The sequence below is a fragment of the Camelus ferus genome, chromosome 32 (genome assembly GCF_009834535.1).
Source record: "Camelus ferus isolate YT-003-E chromosome 32, BCGSAC_Cfer_1.0, whole genome shotgun sequence".
In the NCBI taxonomy this organism is placed as follows: Eukaryota; Metazoa; Chordata; class Mammalia; order Artiodactyla; family Camelidae; genus Camelus; species Camelus ferus.
The window spans coordinates 2332563-2351898 of NC_045727.1; the positions used below are offsets into that span (position 1 = coordinate 2332563).

Here is a 19336-nt window from a genome sequence, read left to right on the forward strand (position 1 = left end):
TATGGGGAAGCCGACCGGGTTGGACTGCAGTGGGGCGGGGCGGGGGAGCAAGATGGCGGCGCACCTGTCCTACGGGCGGGTGAACCTGAACGTGCTGCGCGAGGCGGTGCGTCGCGAGCTGCGCGAGTTCCTGGACAAGTGCGCGGGAAGCAAGGTGAGGGACAGTGTGCTGCGCCCTCTGGGGCGGTGCGGCCTGGCCTAATCCGGCCCCTGACCGCCTGAGCTCCAGGTGTAGGAGGTCCGCCGGGGCTTCCAGGGAGGCAAGCTGGCGGTGACGGTGACTGGGGGAGAGGGGCATCCAGCCCAGAGTCCGCCACCGTGCTATCTCAGCCCCTCGCGAACCAGCTTGCGTCAGGTGCTTTTCAGGTCCAGAGGGGCCGATCCGCTGTCCACCTCCCCACAAACACTGGTACTGGTGCGGCGGGCCCGGCCCAAGAACGTAGATGGTCCAGTGTCCATTCATTGCAGCGATCCACGTGTATTTACAAATCATACCTAAGAAAGTCTGAAGCACCAACACCTTACAACCTGCTGCTCACACGGATGGTGGGAGAAGTGGTAGCTATTTGAGGTTTTAACGTGACCTTCCAAAAACAGAATTGTTTCTCCTGTTAGACGTTTATTAGCACCCACCTCATAATGGAATCAGAAACCGTAGATCAAGGAGTTTATAGGATTTCTTTTAAGTGGTATTACCTCTCCCCTCTCCGCTTAGGATTTATCAGTCCCTTTAAGTAACTTGCAGCACAACTCTGAAGAGAAAAGGAGAACTGGGGAAACTGAGGAATCAGTCGTAGAAAGAATAGGATCCCAAGGGGTAGAGTGGGTGCTAGCAGCTATTCAAGCTCAGGAAATGGTGCTGAAATCCGAATGAGATCATGGATTGTATCAGTGTCAGTATCTTGGTGGTAATACCTATTGAACTATAGTTTTGCAAAACGTTACCATTGGGGAAAACTGGGCAACATATACAAGGGATCTGTCTGTATTGTTTTTTACAACTGAATATTAATCTTCAGTTATCTTAATAAAATGTTTAAGTGAAAAGGAAGAGACAAAGAAATGACACAGAAGTTTAGCAGTAGAAATGCTCATTGATCCCAGAGCAATGGCTTTTGGGATCAAAAAGTCCTGACTCCCTTATACTATATATATATATATCTCCAAGGTCCCCTATGCATAGGGAACTGGATTCAATGTCTTGTAATAACCTATAATGAGAAAGAATATATATAACTGAATTACAATGCTGTACACCAGAAACTAACACAACATTGTAAATCAACTAAACTTCAATTTAAAAAGGTATTTGTAATACCTGTATCAGAGGTTTTAATTTTTATAATTGGAATTATATGATGCTTATATATAAAATACTAGATCAAACCGTTGCAACTGGCTGTTTCCATACGGTTCAGTCTAGTCATCAATACCGTGACACAGATACATAACAAACTACAGTTCCTTCTTTCTCTTGAGGACAGCGATTAAGTCTTAACTTTCTCATGACCAACAGTAGCATCACTTGCCCTGATGCTCCTGATGCTACTTTTTTAGACCTGTAGGATATGAATGTGCTCAGGTCCAATTATAATTTTTGTTAATTCAGTGTTTGAGACCCATATTTGTACTACATATGACTACTATTTTCTGTTGATATTGTTGAAATTCTTGATATTAATTGTAGTAAAAGAATGTTTCTCCCCTCTTATAGGCAATAGTTTGGGATGAGTACCTCACAGGACCGTTTGGCTTGATTGCACAGTATTCACTACTGAAGGTAAATGAGCTACCTGGGGATTGTTGAGAGATTAATTCTGTACTTTAACAATAATAATAAGGTTGTATATTTCCTCCTGAGTAACTTGGTTTGCAAGTCTGTTTGGTCTTTATAAACACTGATGCTAATGCCTGACTAACATTTTGTATACAGTGGTCCCTTGGCCAGTGATGCTGTACTGATCCTAGTTATTAGCATTGTATTAGGTAATTGTCACCCGGTGTCTTTGATAGTTCATCCTGCGGGAGTCATTTAAACTCAGATACAATAGGAGTGACCTCGTCTTGCAACCTTGTCCTTTATACAGCTTGTTTTGGGAAATCTAAATTTTATTAACAAGTATTGATATGCATTTGCTGGGAGTGTTTATGATGTCTTGAGTCTGGATATGATATGTGAATGTCAGGGGTTTTGTTAATCTTTTGTGTATTTTCCTAGGAACATGAAGTGGAAAAAATGTTCACGCTTAAAGGAAGTCGTTTGCCAGCAGCTGATGTCAAGAATATAATTTTTTTTGTCCGACCCAGGCTAGAATTGATGGATATAATTGCTGAAAATGTGCTCAGGTATCTCTTAGAGCTTATATTTGGGCCAAAAGAGGTTGGTCCTTCTAATGGTTTTAATGTCCTGAGCTTTTCATTGCAAACCCTGTCTCTTGCCAATGCACTGGAAAGTGGTCTTTCAGATGACTAGGAAAGGCACAAAAGAATACAAGACGGAATGGGTATCTTGGGATGTTCAAACAGTTTGAGAGCGTGATCGTGACATAACTCCGTTCTTTCAGGACAGCTGAAAGTGTGGACCTGTATCAGTAGAAAGGACTCTGATTTAAAAAACAAAACCGCTAATGGTTATTTTTCAATATAGTGAACATAGTGTGCTTGAATTTCATAAGCAAAGTAAGTAAGAGCCGATTAAAATTTAATAAAGCATCCAGTCTAGAAAGGAAGCTCTCCCAGCCCAGTCTGCACTCTGTGGTACAATCGATTGATGTGGCCCCTGAAATCATAAAAGCATATGAGCTATTTTGAGAAGTCCACTGTCAAGGAGAATAGAAGTAGGAGTCAGGGATGATCTTTCATTTGAATATGAGACTCTATTACTGTATTGGTTTGGTCAAAGAACCATTTGTTTTCAGTAAGACACAGATATCCTGTTTCAGTAAATCTGAGAGCTTTAATGCCCCATAAATAAGAGAAAGCTGGAAAATGCATCAGAAATACAGGCTCTGAATCAATGCTGCTTTCCTGTGGGGGGTAGGCGGGTGGGTGAAGAGAGAGTGAGAAGGCAACTGTAGCGGTTTGGGTCTGAAAGTCACTATTCATATGTTTATCTAACCTGCATTTATTTAGTGCCAACTGTGTACCAGGCAGTGGGAATAGAGTAAGTGAAATTGTCTGTGACCCTAAGGAGCTCATAAGCTCACAAATGTTACTTCTTTTGCAGTGAAGACAGACGTGGCCCAGCAAGAGATTTCCACATTTTGTTTGTGCCACGACGTAGCTTGCTGTGCGAACAGCGGTTGAAGGATCTGGGTGTTTTGGGATCCTTCATTCATAGAGAGGAGTACAGCCTGGATCTCATTCCATTCGATGGGGATCTTTTATCCATGGAATCAGAAGGTGCATTCAAAGTAAGTTTGGCATTTTCTTTATTAAAAAAGAAAGTCAGACTTAAATTTTTGCCAAATTTATGAGCATGACAGTGTCCACGAAATTGCTTTGCCTTTTTGAAAAGAATTGAAATGTAGTTGACTTACAATGTCATGTTAATCTCAGGTGTACAGAATAGTGATTCAGTATTTTGGCAGATTATATTCCATTATAGGTTATTACAATTACAAACTAGTAAATTTGCCCCTCCCCCCACTGGTAGCCACTGGTTTGTTTTCTATTTCTGTGAGTCTGTTTCTGTTTTGTATATACATTCATTTGTATTAGTATTTTAGATTTCACATATGAGTGATATAACAGTATTTGTCTATCTTTGTCTGACTTACTTCACTAAGCATAATATTCTCTAGGTCCACCCAAGTTGCTACAAATGGCAATATTTCATTCTTTCTTATGGCTCAGTAATATTCCATTGTATAAATATACCACATCCTCTTTATCCATTCATCTGTTGATGGGCACTTAAGTTGCTTCCCTGTCCTGGCTATTGTAAATAGTGCTGCTATGAACATTGGGGTGCATGTATCTTTCAAATTAGTGTTTTCATTTTTTCTGGATATATACACAGGAGTGGAATTGCTGGGTAATATGGTAATTATATTCTTACTTTTTTAGGGAATTTCCATACTGTTTTCCACAGTGGCTGCTCCAATTTACATTCCCACCAACAGTGTAGGAGGGTTCCCATTTCTCCATATCCTCTCTAACATTTGTTACTTGTAGACTTTTTGATGATAACCGTTCTGACAGATATGTCAGTGATACCTCATTGTGGTTTTGATTTGCATTTCTGTAAAGTTAACTATGTTAAGCATCTTTTCATGTGCCTGCTAGCCATCTGTGTGTCTTCTTTGGAAAAATGTCTATATTCAACTCTTCTACCCATTTTTTGATTGGATTGTTTGGCTCTTTGCTATTGAGTTGTATGAGCTGTTTGCATATTTTGAGAATTAACTCCTGTTGGTCGTACTGTTTGCAAATATTTTCTCCCATTCCATAGATTGTCTTTTGGTTTTGTTGATGATTTCCTTTGCTGTGCAAAAGCTTTTAAGTTTAATTAGGTCCCATTTGTTTATTTTTGCTTTTATTTCTTTTGCCTTGGGAGAGTGAACCAAGAAAATATTGCTGTGATTTATGTCAGTGTTTTGCCTGTGTTTTCTTCTAGGAGTTTTATGGTTTCATGTCTTACATTTAGGTCTTTAATCCAGTTGGAGTTTATTTCTGTATATGGTGTGAGAAAATGTTCTAATTTCATTCTTTCCCATGTAGCTGTACAGCTCTCCCAGCACCACTTGTTGAAGAGACTGTCTTTTCTCCACTGTATATTCTTGCCTCCTTTGTCATAGATTGACTGTGATGTGTGGGTTTATTTCTGGGCTCTCTATTCTGTTCCATTGATCTATGTTCTGGTTTTGTGCCAGTGTCACACTGTTTTGACTACTGTAACTTTGTAGTATAATCTGAAGACTGGGAGGGTTATACCTCCAGCTTGTTCTTTTTTTCTCAGGATTATTTTGGCAATTCAGGTCTTGTGGTTCCATGTAAATGTTAGGATTATCCATTCTAGTTCTTTGAAAAATATCCTGAGTATTTTGATAGGGGTTGCACTGAATCTGTAGATGCTTTGGGTAGTACAGATATTTTAATAATGTTGATTCTTCCAATCCAAGAGGATCAACAATATTTTTGTGCATTCTTTTTTATTGAAGTATAGTCAGTTTACAGTGTGTTGTGTCGATTTCTGGTAACAGTATTGTTTTAATTTGCATCTTCATGATTACTGTGAAGCTGAGCCTCTTTTCATATGTTTATTGGTGTTTAAGATTTTTCTCTTTAGCAGATTACTTGTTCATTTTCTTTGCCCATTTTTTCTTTTTTGAGGAATTCTTTATATATTCTGAATACTAATCATTGTGTATGATAAAAGCTGCAAATATCTTCTCCCAGGCTGTGGCTTCCCTTGTAACTTTAATTTTAATGTCTTTTATCATGTAGACATTTCCAATTATAAAGTAGTTAATTTTTTAAATAATGGCTTTATTGAGACATAATTTACATACCATAAAATTCACTCTTTTAAGGTGTGTAATTCAGTGGTTTTCAGTATATTCACGGAGTTGTGTAACTGTCACCAGTGTCTAATTTTGGAACATTTTATCTCAAAAAGAAACCCCCTGCCCATTAGCCGTCACTCCCTCCAAAAATGTCCTCATGGCTTCATGGCTTGAAATACCATGTGAAATTCCACAGGTGCAGAATAGGGGGATATTAGTACAAATAATCACCCCACTGCCACCCCATGTTAGAGCGGAAATGCAAGGTTAACATCTGTCATCACCTTTTAAGTCTTTTTATAAAAGATGGAATTATAAAAGGAGTGCCTTTGTCTTTTAAAACTTTTTCAATAAAAAAAAAAGAATATTATTTTGAGAGATGTTCCCTAATTTTTTTTTCTTGAGTTTTTAGCTCTGCTCCAGTCGGGAGTTTTAAGTAATTTTTCAAGAAAGTGTGTCTTTGGACGTTCTTGGTTTTGATGTGTCACAGTCTGAAATGTTAAAATCACTAGACTTGGAAGAGCCACTGGACAGACTTTCAGTAAAGACCAAGCGCAGGATCTTTGCAGGGACAGCCCTCCTGTCCTTGGGGCAGAGTGAATGAGAGCTCCACCCTCTCTTCCATCATCTGGCCAGTGTCCCCTCCCACCTGGCTTTGGAGGCTAGAGACACACTGGGAGGGTGGGTGAGGGGTGTCTGGTACAGTGTTCCAATTTTAAAGTATGAGTGGATGATGATTGTTTAAAAAAAAAACAAACCAAACTATTTCCAGTAATAAAAGCTAACATTTATCAAGCACTTACTGTATGTTTCAGGTGCTGGGATGAAATATTTTACATGTGTTTTTCTCATTTAATCCTTATACTGTGTCAAATATACTCCCTTCTGCAGAAGAATAAATTAAGGCACGAGAGGTTATCTAACTGGCCGGGGGTGCCAGCTGGGAAGTAACACAGCCGAGGTTCAGATCAAGACAGTCTGGAACCTGTGCTCTTACTTACCAGCTTCAAAACTGAGTCTCTTCATAAATCAATAAAAAATGTTAAAAAACAAAAAGCAAAACTGAGTCTCTCCTCTCACTTCCCACCTGGTTTTGTATGTATTTTTTTTAGCATTTTTTTCCTATGCAAAAAAGCAGTAATTTTATATCCTTTATAAAATTTATTTTCTGAAAATGAGATCACACTCTAAAGATTGTTCAGCTGCCCCTTTTCATTTCTCAAGATGTTATGGCCTTCATTTGTGTATCTGAAAATCTGCTCATGTTCTTTGTGAAGACTGCCAAGTATTCTGTTGTGGGGTCATCTGGTATTTAAGGGGTCAAAGAATATGTGCATTTTACGAGTGTTAGCACGTGGCCCTCCCACAGTGTCCTACCAGACTGAGAGAACCCATTTGTAGTTTATTCAAGAGCTGATAAACTAAGAAGAACGCTCTTCTTCCAGAAGGCTGTGCCCTGGGAGAGTAGCTTCCCTAGCTGCACCCCGATGGCAGAGCTGTCGGCCTCACAGCCTGGGCTGCCAAACAGCAGCTTTGTGAAATGGGCTCAGGTCCCCAGCTTCCCCAGCAAAGTGGGGAGTCAGTGGAGATGGTCTTACCCGGTGACCACCGGATCCCAGCGCCAGACAAACCCGGGCCCCCCTGGGCACCCAGGCTGACCGTGCCTGACCATAACCGGCCCTTCCTCCCTACCCGCAGGAGTGCTACCTGGAGAGTGACCAGACCAGCCTGTACCACGCAGCCAAGGGGCTGATGACCCTGCAAGCTCTGTACGGCACGATCCCCCAGATCTTTGGGAAAGGAGAGTGCGCCCGGGTGAGAAGTGGCAAGACGGTTCTGGTGGGGAAGGAGGGCCTCCCAGGACGCAGAAAGGGGGGAAACTGTTTACAAACACAGTCAACTCTTTTTCAGGGGGGGGATTCACCTGCTTGCTAAAATTGATCTATAGCCCCGGAATCAATATTCACAATGCTTGGCGGACATGCCCAGAGCGGCAGTGAGTTGACTTGTCCAGTGTGCGTGTTCCCAGCTGAGATCAGATGGACCTACCCCCTGCTTTCTTGTTTCAGCTCATACAGTACACAGGCGTCCTTTTTGCCACTACATAGTGCCGTGCGCTACTCAGTGCCACCTTTTTTTTTTTTTTTTGCATTTTTGTGCTTTTTTTGTTGATGATTTTGCTGTTCAAAGTGGCCCCCAAGGGTGTTACCGAAGCAGTGTCTCGTGTTCGGAGCGCAGGAAGGTTTGTGATGTGCCTAAGGGAGAAACCACATGTGTTAGATGAGCTTTGTTCAGGCGTGAGTGATAGTGAATCAACAGCGTGTCTTTAAACAGAAACACACATTAAACAAGGTTGTGATATATATTGATCAGATGATGGAAGTGTTATAACCAGAGGCCTGTGGGACCCTAACCCTGCACTGCCCCTCAGGAGCAGTGGTTCAGTATCGCTGTCACGGTGACTTTATAGCCCAGGACTACTGGGAATAACAAAACAAGACTATCTGGGTTCATGCCTCGTTGGGAAGTAGTGGTTCCTGTTGGCTAAAGTGTGAAGTGTTAGAAAGGCGGCCGACAGTGAATGCTTTTCTGTATTTCTTATCAATCTCACCTTCCACGGTTTTTCTCCCCTTTTTTACTTTTTTGATTGTCTTTCCATTTTTCAGTCGAATTTTTTAATGTCCTGCTCATTCCCAGGACAGTCCCACCTGATCCAATGTTTTGTTTCCAGCAAGTGGCCAATATGATGATCAGGATGAAGAGAGAGTTCACAGGAAGCCAAAACTCAATATTTCCCGTCTTTGATAACCTCTTGTTGCTCGATCGGAACGTGGATTTGTTAACGCCTCTTGCCACTCAGCTGACGTATGAGGGACTCATTGATGAAATTTATGGCATTCAGAACAGTGAGTAAAGTGACATCTACTTTTACTAATAGGAAATCTGATAAAAATACCCAAAAGGCCATTTGTTTGTTTTTTAAAAGAAGGCTCTTCCTTTCCAAATAAATCAGAGAATATTTGAAAAAAAAAATTAAAATGCTGACCTTTGACCTGCAGATGCTAGGATTAAGCGACCTCTGAGCAAACCGCTTGGTGGGTCACACCGGGGCTGGGCATTTTAGGTTGTTTGGGGTTTTTATGGTAATAAAAGCATCTGTATACATAAAGATTTTTTTGTATACCATATTACTTTCTTTTTCTGCATTCTCTGATGCAGGATTTTTTGGTCAAAAGGTGTTAACATTATAAGGCCCTTGGTTCATATTGCCAAACTTCTTAGAATTAAACCAGCTCATGTGCCACAGGCAGGTCATGAGGGCATGTGGGGTGTTCCCGAAATGGTAACTAAATTGGTTTGGCAGGAACAGAAGTGGGAGAAGAGGGTTAAGGCTACTTATTGGAGGAGCTGGATACCTTGCTGAGAGACGTGGCAGCTTATTCTCCAGCGGGGTGGGCAACTTCTGTAAAGAGCCAGATAGGAAATATTTTAGGTCCTGCAGTGCCTCTGTGGAACCTCACTTCCGCATTGTCATGTGATGGCAGCCCAGAGGAGATGTAAAGAATAGGGGTGGCTTTGTGCCGATGAAACTTTACAAAAACGGGAAGTGGGCTCAAACTGGCTTTCAGGTGATAGCTTTCAAACTATTTTGGACAATAACCCATAATAAGTATATGTAAATCATGATCCAGTATATACACACATATTATATGTGTGTGTGAAACTGATGCAAAATTTTATTTAAAAACAAAAACTTTCCCTACTCCATGTGATGCACTGTAGTACTTAATGTTTTAGTTGCTGTTTTAGTTAGTTATTTATTTTTAATGCTAACTGCAACCCACCAACTTGATTTTATGATCCACTAATGGGACACGACCTCCAGTTTGAAAAACACCAGAAGATAATGGGGAGATCCTTGTAAATTTTTTGAAAAGGTGGTCTAATCTGTGAATAAGTTTAGGAACTGGCCATTGGTGCAGTGATTTACATAGATGCCGCCGAAGAAAAGTAGAACCATGATATTAATAGTAAAGAGTCACTGCATCCTGTACTTGGATCGTGGGAAAATTGAACCCTCAGTGTGGAAGGCCATTTTTTCCTGAAGCCGGCTTCCCTGCTCTCCTCAGTTGGAAAATGCTGTTTTGTGCCTGGCACTTAATTGGTTCTTCCAGTAAATGCACACAGAGGCTTGTTCCCCTCCCCGGTTGTTCAGGTTACGTGAAGTTACCTCCAGAGAAATTTGCACCTAAGAAGCAGGGCGATGGTGGTAAGGATCTTCCCACGGAAGCAAAGAAGCTTCAGCTGAATTCTGCGGAGGAGCTGTATGCTGAGATCCGAGATAAAAACTTCAATGCAGTGGGCTCCGTACTTAGCAAGAAAGCCAAGGTGATCTCTGCAGCCTTTGAGGTGAGACGGTTTGGTCAGCATCCCGCTTCTGTAGGTCACGGGCTGGACCGCCCATCCCACCCAGCATGGCAGGAAGAGCTGCCAAAAGATGCAGCCACTAAGTGGGGCTACAGTTCTCATCCCGAGAAGACTGCAGACTCAGCTGCTGGAGGACCCAAGGTTTTCTTTTAAAACTCTTTCCCAGACCCATGAGAAAGGTGTTAAGTTTTTCTCCTTTTGCAGGAGGAAGGGGTAGTGTTTGCCGTTTACAAACTTTCACCATACACATTTGTTTTACATTTTTTAAAATTATTTCCTATCTCAACTTAAGAGGAAGCCAGCTGTACTATAAATTACAGACCCTCTATAATGGAACTGGCAGTTTGGGCCGAAAGCTCCCAGGTTAGCGAACATGCCCGCGGTAGGTGATAATGACAGTGAAGTCCCAGCAGCCCCAAGCTTTTAAACTGGCGGCACCATTATCACCTTCCTGCCTCCACTTGCCCAGCCACTGGTTTATTCTTGGTTAGGCTCATTTTTGAAACATGGGAATTCAGTAAGATGATGAACTCTGCATATTTAGTCTTTGGAAACATAAATTGGGAGAATTTTTGAAGACTGATTTTTCTACTGAGTATGTATTTCCAGGTTTCATCTTTCCTGGGAATTATATTCGTTAATTGATTTTCTTCAAGTTTCTGACGTTATTTTTGTCTTAAATTACTAACTTTTGCCAAAAAGTTTTTCTCATTGCTGAGCAGGAGTCACTTTATTCATGGACAGTATTCAAGTCTGAGGTTCAGCAGTAAGAATGGATTTTTTTCTATCATGGAGGAAACTTGTTTAGCATCCCCTCTTAACATAATGTTTTCATTTTCATTTTTTATACTTGTTTTTGAGCTATCTTATTGATTTTCCACATTTTTAAAAAATTCTTTTTTTGGTAAGGGTGTAGGTAATTAGGCTTATTTATTTATTTATTAATGGAGGCACTGGGGATTGAACCCAGGGCCTTGTGCATGCGGAGCACATGCTCTACCAGTGAGCTATACCTTACCCCCCGACCCGTTTCAGTTTTTAACTCAGAAATGTTTGTTAATAACCTAGCGCTGATCCTCACAAATGCTAATCACGATACATATGCCCTGGCGCCTAGGAAGACAGAACCTGGAACATTTGCTCCCTAAAGAAGTACTAATGCGGTAATCAGGCACAATGAGCTTATCTTTTCTGCTTTTCTATCTAATGTTGGAGGTCCGTTTGGCCTGATTTATTTGTATTCCCTTCTTTCTTTCGAATTAACGTACATTAAATGTCCTCTAAGCAATACAGAAACAGAGCACTTAAAAATAAAATACCTTCCCCGCGCGATGATTCTGCTGTTTTACATTTCAGGAAAGGCACAACGCCAAGACAGTTGGGGAAATCAAGCAGTTCGTTTCGCAGCTGCCCCACATGCAGGCAGCGAGAGGCTCACTCGCCAACCACACGTCGATTGCAGAGTTAATCAAAGATGTCACTAGTGAGTATCGCTGGGAGTGGGCACGCTCAGCGGGGCTGGCTTGCACACACAGCGTTAGACCCCTCGGTCGTTGGCACCACCGTGCTTCCTTGGGAAGGTCAGCTCTGATTTAATGCTGTGATTCTCAATGTTAATTAAGGACACATGTTTATAGGTTAAAAACTTTCTATTTGTAGTTGACTCAGTCTTTTTTTCATTATTAGAATAATATGACAAAATATTTGGACTAGCAAAGAGAGAAAACAGTTCTTCCATAAATTTGCTTTCATAACAAGGCAGTTAATTTTTTCAGTCTGTTTTTTTTCCCTGTTGTTAAGGATTACCTAATTAGAACGGCATAATGTTTCTGTTTTCATTTTTGTTTTTCCCTTGAAGACTGTGTGCAGAATTGGTAGAGAGCACACGTTAAGGATTTGAAAGAGTTTGGAAGACGTATATTACAACAAAGATAAGCTTATTCATTAAAACAGAGGCTGTAGAAGCCGAGGAGGAGATTGTTCAATGCCTTGTTTGATAAAGTATACTTTGAATCTTAAATAAAACACTGTTGGGAAATCAGTCCTTTGTTTTCATATTAACGTGTGGATTACCATGTCACCCAAATCTGGGTGGCAGTTGTGTTTCCTTAGGGGCACCCGACCCACAGTGGGTGATCAGTGTGTTAATAGAAGTGGAAATCAGGTGAAACTGGGTTGGCTCTGATGATAAAGGTGAAATGCTCTTGGGAAATCAGCTTTCACTGATAATGAGGTAAAATTCTTTAGATCTTATGTGAGTCCTAAGGACGGCAGAGGGGTCTAGTGGTCAGCTATCTCTAGATATAATTTAGGAATCCAAGGTTGTAGCATTTTCCATGCTTCTAAGAAGATTCTTTTCAAGTGACAATTTGAACTTCATTTACTTTCTTTTTTTCGGGTCTTGTTTCTTAATCATGCTCTGTGTATAAAAGCATTAACATTTAATTTCTTAGTTACAAATTTGCCAATTCTATTTTAGCTTCTGAAGACTTCTTTGATAAACTAACAGTGGAGCAGGAGTTTATGTCTGGAATAGATACTGATAAGGTATGTGAACAATAAAACTGTTCTAACAAATAATTGATATCTTATCAAACATAAGATTACAGCGAGAAGAGCAATTGCTTTGATTCCCAGGCCTTGCCTACATATTTTTAAGGGCAAATGCAAAATGTATAAATAGAGATTTTTATCAAGTATCAAATATTTAAGATGATGTTCTGCAGTGCACGGAGAGGTGAGACCCAGCCCCTAAAATCAGAGATTTTTAAGGGCTGTCATAGATAAATCAATAGATATGCTTTCTCAGGGAGTTGTATAGTTCCTTTAGGTAGCCACCTCTATGACTACATTTAAAGCTATTCAATTTATGAAAAGTCCCATCTCCTAAAAAGATTCCTGCTACTTTATGCTGATAAATTCCTGCTGTTATTAAAGTAGACTGGGTCACACACCCCAGACAGGCAGCAGCCTCTCAGGAGGTTGTCTGTAGGGACAGAAGAGTCCAGACAGGCCTTAGGATTTCCCGAGCTTGTCCTCCCAGTCTCTGGTGTGTTTGCGTGGTGGCAGGGGCTGGAGGAGCTACTTTGGAGAGGGTTTAGGGAAAGTGAAAAAAGAGTGAGCTGTTCTCCCACGCATCTCCTTTATTTGACTTTGAAAACTATTTGTAAATACCAAGTTCTCTAGGTCCCCAAACTGATCGCTGGTACCTGTGTGTCCTTGGTTTCCAGGTCAACAGTTACATCGAGGATTGTATTGCCCAGAAACACCCGCTGATCAAGGTGTTAAGACTAGTTTGCCTCCAGTCCGTGTGCAATAGTGGGCTCAAACAAAAAGTTTTGGATTATTACAAAAGAGAAATCCTGCAGGTCAGTATATTTTTGTAAATTACTAACTTACCAGGGGAGAAAACATCTTTTTAAAAAACTGCTATTTTGGTATATTGTTTACACTGTCTTTTAAATGTTTTGCTACCTGAAGGGGTTGTCCTTGGCATTGATCATTGTTTATTGTGTTTGCATAATAACAACAGTAAATGTTTCTAGAGTATTCACTCTGTACCAGGCTCAGCTGGAAAAGCTTTATATACGTATTCATTTGTTTAAATCCTCACAATAGTGCTCTGAGTTAGAAACTGTTACCACTCCCATTTTATAGATGATAAAACCAAGGCACAGAGTAGTGCTGTAGCTTGTCCAGGGTCACCCAGCTAGGAAGGGGCAGAGCCAGCGTGAAACCCGTGCCCTTGCTCCAGACTGTTCGATGGAGGAAGGGAACTTTCGCAAATTTCTGGTATCAGTTCCTTAGCAGACTTACTGAAATCAAGCCTCTGCTACTTTATAATAAGGAAAAGCCCACTATGGTTTTTGAAATCCTCCTCTTTGTTTAAAAATGTCTTGGCCACTATTTATTTGCTATCACTAGTGACCATTAAATAACGTTATTGTTAAAATGAAATACTCATTCACGCTTTTTTCTTAGCCTTTTTAAACATTACCCAAACTGCACGTGCATTTTCATCATGTAGCATTCAAATAGAGCAGAAGTACACTGTGCAAAATGCGAACCTCCCTGCCTCCCTCCCACCCCGACCCGTTTCCCTTCCGCGATGGGACCAACGCTGGCAGTTCAGTTTGTGTGATTCCAGGTTCCCTTTGCGCTTAAGTACAGAGAATGGTTACAAACACAGACCGTGGGGTGACACCAACCCCAAGACCGAGCCGTGTTACTTACTAGCTGTGTGACCTTGGGCAAGTTATTTAAACTTCTCTGTAAAATGGAGGTAATAATAATATCTACCTTGAGGGGTTATAGTAAGAACGACTGAGTTAACGTTTATAAAGCACTTAGAACAGCCCCCCACATAGGGAGTGTTTTGTGTTGGCTACTACTCTTATTACTACAGCTTATTTTTAACAGAAATAAAATCCTACTATACACAGTATTCTATTACTGTATTTTCCTGTCCTTAGAGAATAAATCCAGAAGATCTTTCTTATCAGGATGTATATACTGTCTCGTTCTTTTTTTAAATAGCTAATTATATCCGATAGAAAAATATACTATAATTTATTTGATGCTTAAGTTGGGTCCATAAATTCTTTTTTAAAATATTGTATTTATTTATTATTGCATTACTTAATTATTTTTTATTTTGGCAGGAGGGGGAGGTAATTAGGTTTATTTATTTTGGAGGAGGTACTGGGGATTGAACCCAGGACCTTGTGCATGCTAAGCTTGCACTCTGCCACTTGAGGTATACCCTCCCCCCCATAAATTCTTTCAAGTAAAAGTTTAAAGTAAAAAGTTGCATATGTCGTAGCAAAAGTAACTGCTTTTGCTTTAAAGTAAAAACCTTACATCATTCTTTGAGACAGTGAGCCGGACTCATTGTAACTTGCCCGCAGTTGTAGGGTGGGCTTCCTCGCTGCCCAGCCCTGTGCCCTTGGACAGTCGTTGCCTGGACTTCAGTAACGTGCCCTGAAGTAAGAACCTGATTGATCTGTTGCCAGTGCTCTTTTTCTGAAAGTCGCAGAAACCTTTTTCCTGATTTGACATCAAGGCCAAACGACTTCTCTTGCAGACTTACGGCTATGAGCACATACTGACCTTACACAACCTGGAGAAGGCGGGCCTGCTGAAACCACAGACCGGGGGCCGAAACAACTACCCAACCATCCGGAAAACCTTACGCCTCTGGATGGATGATGTAAACGAACAAGTAAGATGCCCCTCCTCTTCTTCATCTCAGTTCCTTTACCAGTTGACACTTGATTGTGATGACGTTTGCTGCTTGACCTGTACACCCACCTTGCTTTCTAAAGATGGTCTCCTAATGTTTCTGGGAAAGTCATGCATTCGTGTGTTGGGTCTGTTAGAATCCCAGCAGGAAGCAGAGGATGCTCTCACAGTGGAGGTATGAGGAGAGTTTTATAAAGATGTGGGGTGGACCAGTGTGGGGCAGTGCAGGGGGCATCCCTTACCAGCCTAGGCCTGAGGGCAGGGACAGGGAGCTGTTCCAGAACCTGGAGAGAAAAGCTATGTGCAGAGCTGCCCAGACGAGGGACACAGCCAGCCTCCAGCAGCGTCACAGAGAGGAAGTCAGGGCATCGAGACCCCGGCCGCACCCTGCCGTCCACGCTCCAGTTTCCATGGGGGAGCATGTGGGTGCGGAGCCCATAGGTCCGCCTCCTGGGCATGGAGCACAGGGGCGGGGTGCAGAGGATCTGGAAAGGATCCAGAACAAAAGTAAAGCTAGCAGTGAAAAATCCAATTCCCTCCACATCCAACTCCAATTTCCCCTCAGCCACTGTAACCAGTTTTTAATCTGGTCCTTCCAGGAAGGGTTCTATGTCTAGACTAACATTTTTACACAAATGGTGCATATTCTAAACTATTGGTCTCCAAAGTAGCATGCTCTTTGCTTTATATTTATTGTTTATTCTAGTCTTTCAAAATTTCATTTTTCGTATTTTCTTATTTTCCTTTTTGGTTTTTCTTTCTTTTTTTTAATGATCTTTTTTTTTTCTAATTGAAGTTTACAATGTTGTGTCAATTTCTGGTGAACAGCATAATGTTTCAGTCATACATACACATACATATATTCCTTTTCATAGTCTTTTCCAGCATAGGTTACTACAAGAAACTGAATATAGTTCCCTGTGCTGTACAGAAGAAACTTGCTGTTTATCTATTTTATATATAGTAGTTAGTATCTTTTTCATAAGGGACTTTGTTAGGCTGCCTCTTGCCACAAAAGCTAATAATTAAAGTCTCCTCTCTCAATAGAAAAATTGGATTATTTTCCCCAGTGGGACTATCGATTGCCTCAATTCCTGTGTTGTACAATGTAAATAATATATGAGTTCTGCTCTCATTACTGCGTGGACCAGCCTCTCCCCACCCTGCCCACTGCTTACCTTGAAGAGCCTTCTGTGACCTACCCCAATCTTAAGTTCCTTTTAATTGCTACATAGTGGGTTTTTTGTATAAAAATAACTAGTACTTTGATTTTAACTATTCTTCAAGTTAATCTATAAATTCAGTGCAATCCTAGTAAAAGTCCAACAGGATTTTTTTTCTACTTGATGTTGACTTTTTTTTTAAATTCTTTTTTATTGAAGTGTAGTCGATTTACAATGTTAGTTTCAGGTGTACAGCAAAGCGATTCAGTTATACAGATACATACTTTTTTTTTTTCAGGTGCTGCATAATGGTTTTGCTGATATACCTTATTTCATGATTTGACAGATTTCATTTTTTGGGGGGTGGGGTAGGTAATTAAGTTTTTACTTATTTATCTTTAGTGGAGGTAGTGGGGATTGAACCCAGGACCTCATGCATGCTAGGCATGCACTCCGCCACTGAGCTGTACCCTCCCCCTGATTTGACAGATTTTTAATGATAGAAATTCAGGTCGTTTTCTGTCTTTTGCTGGTACACAGTGTTGCAGTAATACGTTTGTGCTTTGGTCTTTTCTCCCCTGGAGTGAGTAAGGGCCCCTCTGTGTGATAAATGCTTAAAAGTAGAATTGCTGGGTTCCAGGTCGTAATTCTCAGCTAGAGAGTGCCACTTCACCCTCCAAGAACTTTCTTGCCAAACCAAGTAATAATTTTTCATCTTTAGTACCTAGAGATGCCTTGAGTGGCTTTTCAAGGTTTGAGTCAAAAATGAACCCCTGGCTGCTAAGAACAGAGCCCAGCAGGGGTGGATTGGAGCAGAATATTTGGATATTGAGCAGGATATTTGGGGGGTTCGTTTGTGTTTCTGCCTTCAAAGCCAAATCCAGTATTTCTGGATTGCCCCCAAAGCCACAGGTAGGTACTCTGTGTCTCTCTCTACAGGCTTTTTCCCTCTGATTGTTTAACAGAATCCCACGGACATATCCTACGTGTACAGTGGCTATGCCCCGCTCAGTGTGCGGCTGGCCCAGCTGCTCTCCCGGCCCGGCTGGCGGAGCATCGAGGAAGTTCTCCGCATCCTCCCGGGGCCCCACTTCGAGGAGCGGCAGCCACTGCCCACGGGACTGCAGAAGAAACGTAAGTCCGTGGCCGTTATCCACAGATAATTACGTACTGCTAGTGTGGTTTTCGTGTATTGTGCAATTGCTTTGTAAAATACGTTTGTAAAGTACTTAGGAGTCAGAGTCTGATAGACTTCTCTTGTCAGTAGCTTTCTGCATCTGAACTGATGATCTGAGAAGTTAGAAAAAACACTGAGATCAAAATCATGTTCCTGAGTGTCAAATGAGTGGTCTGTACTGAGACATGTATGACTTTTTTTCCTTATGAACGATGCAGTTTTTTCTTTAAGAGGTAGGATAAGATGCATTAGTAATAAATAATTCTTAATTCTGCAATGTTCGAATTTTAGGTCAGCCAGGAGAAAACCGAGTCACTCTGATATTTTTCCTCGGGGGTGTGACCTTTGCTGAAATTGCTGCCCTGCGGTTCCTTTCCCAGTTGGAAGATGGAGGTACCGAGTATGTAATTGCCACCACTAAACTGATGAACGGGGCCAGCTGGATAGAGTCGCTCATGGAAAAACCCTTCTAGGGCGTTCAAAGTAGACTGACAAGGGAACTGCGGAATAAACTGCTCCTTTGAAGAAGGTGCTGGAAGGAAGTACAGCCCCGTAAAGGAGTAACACCAGAATGTAGAATTGCCGTTGGGGTCAGCTTCTTAAATTATGCTGTTTTCTCCTTTCTGCTTCTCTTTTGTGTCCCTAATTTCTTAAAGAAAGAAGAATGGAAGAGAATCCACCTGGGTAAAAGAAATGCCAGTTTTTAACGCTCTGAAAATCTTCATTAGGGACCTCTGGAAATATTTAAGGATGTTGGGGATGGGTAATCTGTACAGCTGCACAGATGGGGTAGTTCTTAAGAAAGCAGGGACCAAGTAGGTAAAAATGAAAATAAAAGGGGAAAGTCCAACCCCTAATAAATAGTGCTGAATTTCTTGAAAGCACGTCATGCCCAGGGCAGCGGCTAAGTGCTGTGGCCTAGCGCTGCTGCGATCACGGAGGTGAGATTTCCTCTTCTGCAGAGCTGGTACCCTCAGTGTCACCAGTCTCTGTCTTATCTAGTTATTAAGGCAAGTTGTGATGCCTTCCGTTTTCAATTCTTGTTTCTATAAAGTAGGAGGTTTGGGGGAGCTTCTTTCCCCAGAACAAAGTTTATGATCTCTCTGATCCACCACCACGTCAGTGTGGGTCCCCTACTGAGCAAGGGCTTTTCCTACTGAGGAGCGTAATAGTTAGGAAGCGGCTTCCTGAGAATGTAACCATTCAAAGACACTTTCTTAGTGCACGTGATATTAACTCCAAGACATTTCAGTGGTAGAGGCCGGCAGTTTTCTTCACTGCCCATCGTGGGCCCCACCAGCCAGCAACTTGGCCTCCTCAGCATCTTGCAGCTCCCTCTCCCCACTGCTTCCCCAGCCGTCCGCGGCCTCTCCACACTCGGCCTCTCGCGTTCATTTTGCTTGAAAACACCCAGCTCCGTCTCAGCCCCTGGTCTGGTGACCTCATCCTCCAGCAGCCAGAGCTGCCCCTCCCTGCCAGGGATGGCCAGGCTGTGGGACAGAGGACTGTGGGTGCTGGTGGCAAGTTGGAAATCTCCCTCCTGCTCCACCCCGGCATCTGGAGGAGTGGAGGCCAAGAAGGGGACCAAGTCGATGGTTTCGTAGCCCTTGCCCAAGTCTCCACACAATTAGCTGCTCCCCTCTTTGCCCGGGGCGGGTGTCCCTCTGCAGGTGTCATTTCTATTGTTAATTAGTGCCCGTACCTGTTTCCCTCACTTGTTTTCATTAGTGGAATTCTGTTAGCACACGGTGTGTTATATGAGTGAAGGAGAAATTGTGTATTTTTTACCAAGAATCTCTTTAATAAAAGAATGAGGGGTA

General features: G+C 41.8%; 1 protein-coding gene across 1 annotated transcript; it reads left to right on the top strand.

The window, feature by feature from the left end:
* Positions 1–19336, top strand: VPS33A (VPS33A core subunit of CORVET and HOPS complexes). The gene is made up of 13 exons (XM_006178039.3): positions 1–154; positions 1715–1780; positions 2219–2346; positions 3227–3413; positions 7206–7322; positions 8239–8413; positions 9724–9917; positions 11292–11418; positions 12415–12482; positions 13166–13303; positions 15019–15156; positions 17305–17473; positions 17808–19336. Exons 1-13 carry the CDS (start codon positions 2–4, stop codon positions 17987–17989), a joined length of 1842 nt encoding a protein of 613 aa, XP_006178101.2. The 5' UTR covers position 1; the 3' UTR covers positions 17990–19336.